This window comes from Toxorhynchites rutilus, chromosome 3 (assembly GCF_029784135.1).
Source record: "Toxorhynchites rutilus septentrionalis strain SRP chromosome 3, ASM2978413v1, whole genome shotgun sequence".
NCBI lineage: Eukaryota > Metazoa > Arthropoda > Insecta > Diptera > Culicidae > Toxorhynchites > Toxorhynchites rutilus.
In genome coordinates, this window is record NC_073746.1 from 148,500,657 (window position 1) to 148,504,163 (window position 3,507).

The following is a 3,507-nucleotide window of genomic DNA, read 5'->3' on the forward strand; positions in this document are numbered from 1 at the left end:
AAAGTCGCTTTGGACGACGAACGTGTTAAATACTCAGTGTAATGCGTGCATTGATATAAAGAAACAAATTGCGACATATGACCAATTAGTGTATTGTTCTCGAAGAAGAATCGTTGCTTCTCGAAATGATTCTACAAAACCACGCAAGCCATTAAACCTTTTCAGGGTCCCCAGAACTTTTTACTAAAAAGTTATTTATGAAATTTCGACGTATTCGCAAATAACATCCGAAATGATAAATTAAAACAAAAGATACGTAATGATACGTCCTAAGCGATCGTGTCTCGGATACAACCCCTCGATTTTTTCCTGCATGTTCTGTGTTAAGGTTTAGGTAGCGGATTTTCGCACATCTCATCGAAATAGGAGCACATGAAAGTAACTTCAGGTTAGGTCGTATAGCAATGTTTGAATATGGAAATACGGTCGTCAATAAGAGCAATTGATCTGTACCCAGAATTAATATGAACAGGATTGCTTCACATTTACATTGTTTTTTTTAAGAAAAGGCAAACCTTTGGTGAACATTTGAGCGATACTTTCCATTCATTCAACTTTACTACACGATCAACAGATGCGTTTAGTTTTCTACGTCTAAATTGGCGGACTATGTATCGTGTCATCAAATATGTATTTTGTAGAAGAATATACAAAACCAAATAGTAAAAAACAAGTCTAACAAATATTGTTCGTGAAACATTCAGTTTTATTGTTTAATGAAAGTGCTAAAGATATACTCTACTTTAATAGAACGAACTATGACTAGAGTCACTATCATCACAGTCGTTGATATTCTCTTTCTTCTCTCCGTCGTTGTAGTGACGATACTCCCTCTTTAATTCCCACATATTTTTGTGCGGGTTCTTCATGTTGTAATCGCAGACTTCGTTCAGGATCTCCTTGAGGTAAGTGATCGGCTGACGCGTAATCCGAACCAAATCCTTGATGTTGTAGTATTGATGTTTTTCAAAGGCATTGAACAGGACATCTAGTATCTTGTTCTTATCCTCGCGAAAGTGCTTTCCTTCCGCCTTTCTACGCGCCTTCTCCTCAATGTTGTGCTTATGATCCGACACCGGTTTGAAGTTTTTAACAATTTTGTCGAGTGTTTTGGTTTGCCGGGCCGGCTGGGCAGCTTTTCGGATTGATTCCAGTTTCATCTTCATATAGCAATCGTCCGCTTGCGGTCGACACTCCAGCTTCTGTACAAATCGGCCCCCCATGCTAAGATTATCGGACTGTGGGGCTGCGTTTCCTTTGTCCGGAGTATCTCCTTCCACGTGGACAAATGTTCCCAGGGTTTGATTTGTGACAGACGAGACATCCAGTATATGAGAAATAGGTATTTTATCCGCTTCCAACTTCAAAACCGCATCTGAGAGATCTAGGGTAATCTGCGGCTTCTGGCTTTTGTACTTTTCGATCCTTAATTTACCAGCATTTATGTTGCCTGGTGTTTTCTCCCATCTTCGGGCGATGTACTTGGGTACTTTTACCAACCAAACGCCTCGGCCGGCGTTTGAAACATCGAGATAGGGGTGAGGTGCAGTTTTTGGATTGGACATTTTCAGAATACTGATTTGCTTCCTAGCATGTCTTTGCTTTTGTACTTCAATAACGGGTATTATTATTTATTGTTTTGAAATGACTGGGTACCCATATCTGGGAAATCATTTAGCCCTGAACTACCTGTTTACCTGGTCTCATGCGTACCTTTAGGAAAATATCTCAAGATAGAGGCTTTCAGGTCACTTCTCTATCGAATCAAGATGAACTGTTAATTGATTCGTAGCAAATATTCGAAAAAGGACTTTCTAGCCATTTGCTCTATATACCGTAAAAAGTAATTTGATGGGTAACCGTCTGGTATGATTGAAATTAGTTTGCATATAAATTATCGTAAAATACTATTGAGTGTACCAATAATTTTTGAGGAATTTTCAAAAGGTAACTTAAATGACATTAAATCGTATCGGACGATCTTGCAAATATAGTTATCAGCCATTCCATGGCAAACCGCTATAGTGGTTCTCAGATTTTAGTGATAATTGGTAATTTTGCTCTTTTTTCGCAAAATATTAGACCCATTTTTTATTTTTTTCATCAGGACTGCCAATGGACAGCCGTCATCCATCGCTTTCGTGTAATCGATCCAGCACACGGTAATGATACTGATGTGAAATTGACTGTGGCTGCATTTAGTTTGTCGAGAAAAGTACATTGGCAAAATGAGAACAAAAATTTCGGCATCGTGAGCAAAAAGAACAAAAAGTAATCCATAGGCCCTTTCCACGGTCACCAAATCTTCCACAAAAGAGTTATCAAAAGTTATTTAAAATACAATACGATGCATTCCGAAATGCTATTCTTACACAGCCATTCCGTGCCAAACCGATAGAGTGGTTGTCAGATTTTTGTGAAAAGTGGTAGTTTTGTTCTTTATCGCAAAACGTTAGACCCGTATTTTTTTATTTTTTCGTTAGGGTACCCATTTTCATTTTAGGCTCATCCCAATGTCCTGGAAAAAAGGTAATGAAGATTGTCGAGTTTTGAGCGACATAGCATGCGCTGCCATAACTATTTAGCAAATAGTGACGTCAGTTGTTTTGTTTATCTTTGATTGCCCACCGCATCCATGTAAAATGCTATTTTCAGGAAGTAATTTATCAATTAAAAACGTACATTTTGTAGAGTTCCCACCGAATATGAGGCTAATGTGATAGCGTGGAGTGAATATTTGTGAAATCACGTTGAAAAAGACGGATAAAAGCGATATTTTCAGCGACTACTCTCTGGACCTTTTCACCACATGAATAATCGAAATAAACCACGCTATAATTACCATCTGTTAAAAACCAACCAGTTCAATGATTTCATGAGAATTTTAGCTCAAATTGGCGTGAGTACTTTGAACATTGTTTTGTATCTTTCATATACATTCCATACTGAATGCAAATAATTACGACACGATATTTTACTCGCCAATACAGATATACTTCGCCTACTGCTCCACCTCTATATGTACCTCATTGGGCTCATCCGAAATATCGACTTTTCCCCCTTTTTTCCAAAAAATGACATTTTTCAGAAATTCATAGCTTGTGAACAACTAAACCGATTTAGACGGACGACATATTAAACTAAAGCTTATTAGCTAGTCATTTTTGGAAAAATGCTACGCTTGCAAAAATTCCAGGTTTTGGTTTTGTCATTATTGATTGTATTTGTTTTTTATAGTTTTCATGGTCTCGGGACCAAGGGCGCTATATGTTTTTATATTTTTTATGGGAAGCTGAGGATTTTTCACATAACAGATTTCCAAATCAGGGAGGCGCTTGTTTTTTTCGTTTTTGAGTTATGATTTTTCAAAGTTAACCAATGGTCCAAAAAATAATTTTTCCCTTTTTTCGATGATTTTTCGATATTTCGGATCACCCTAAAATGAAAATGGGCACCCTAACGAAAAAATAAAAAAAAATACGGGTCTAATGTTTTGCGATAAAGAAC

At 37.3% G+C, this 3,507-nt stretch overlaps 1 protein-coding gene across 1 annotated transcript; it reads right to left on the bottom strand.

Moving 5' to 3' along the window:
* Positions 1-743: 743 nt before the first annotated feature.
* LOC129773569 (general transcription factor IIF subunit 2-like) lies at positions 744-1,565 on the bottom strand. Its single transcript, XM_055777181.1, has one exon. The coding sequence runs from the start codon at positions 1,563-1,565 to the stop codon at positions 744-746; it is 822 nt and encodes a 273-aa protein (XP_055633156.1).
* Positions 1,566-3,507: the final 1,942 nt, after the last annotated feature.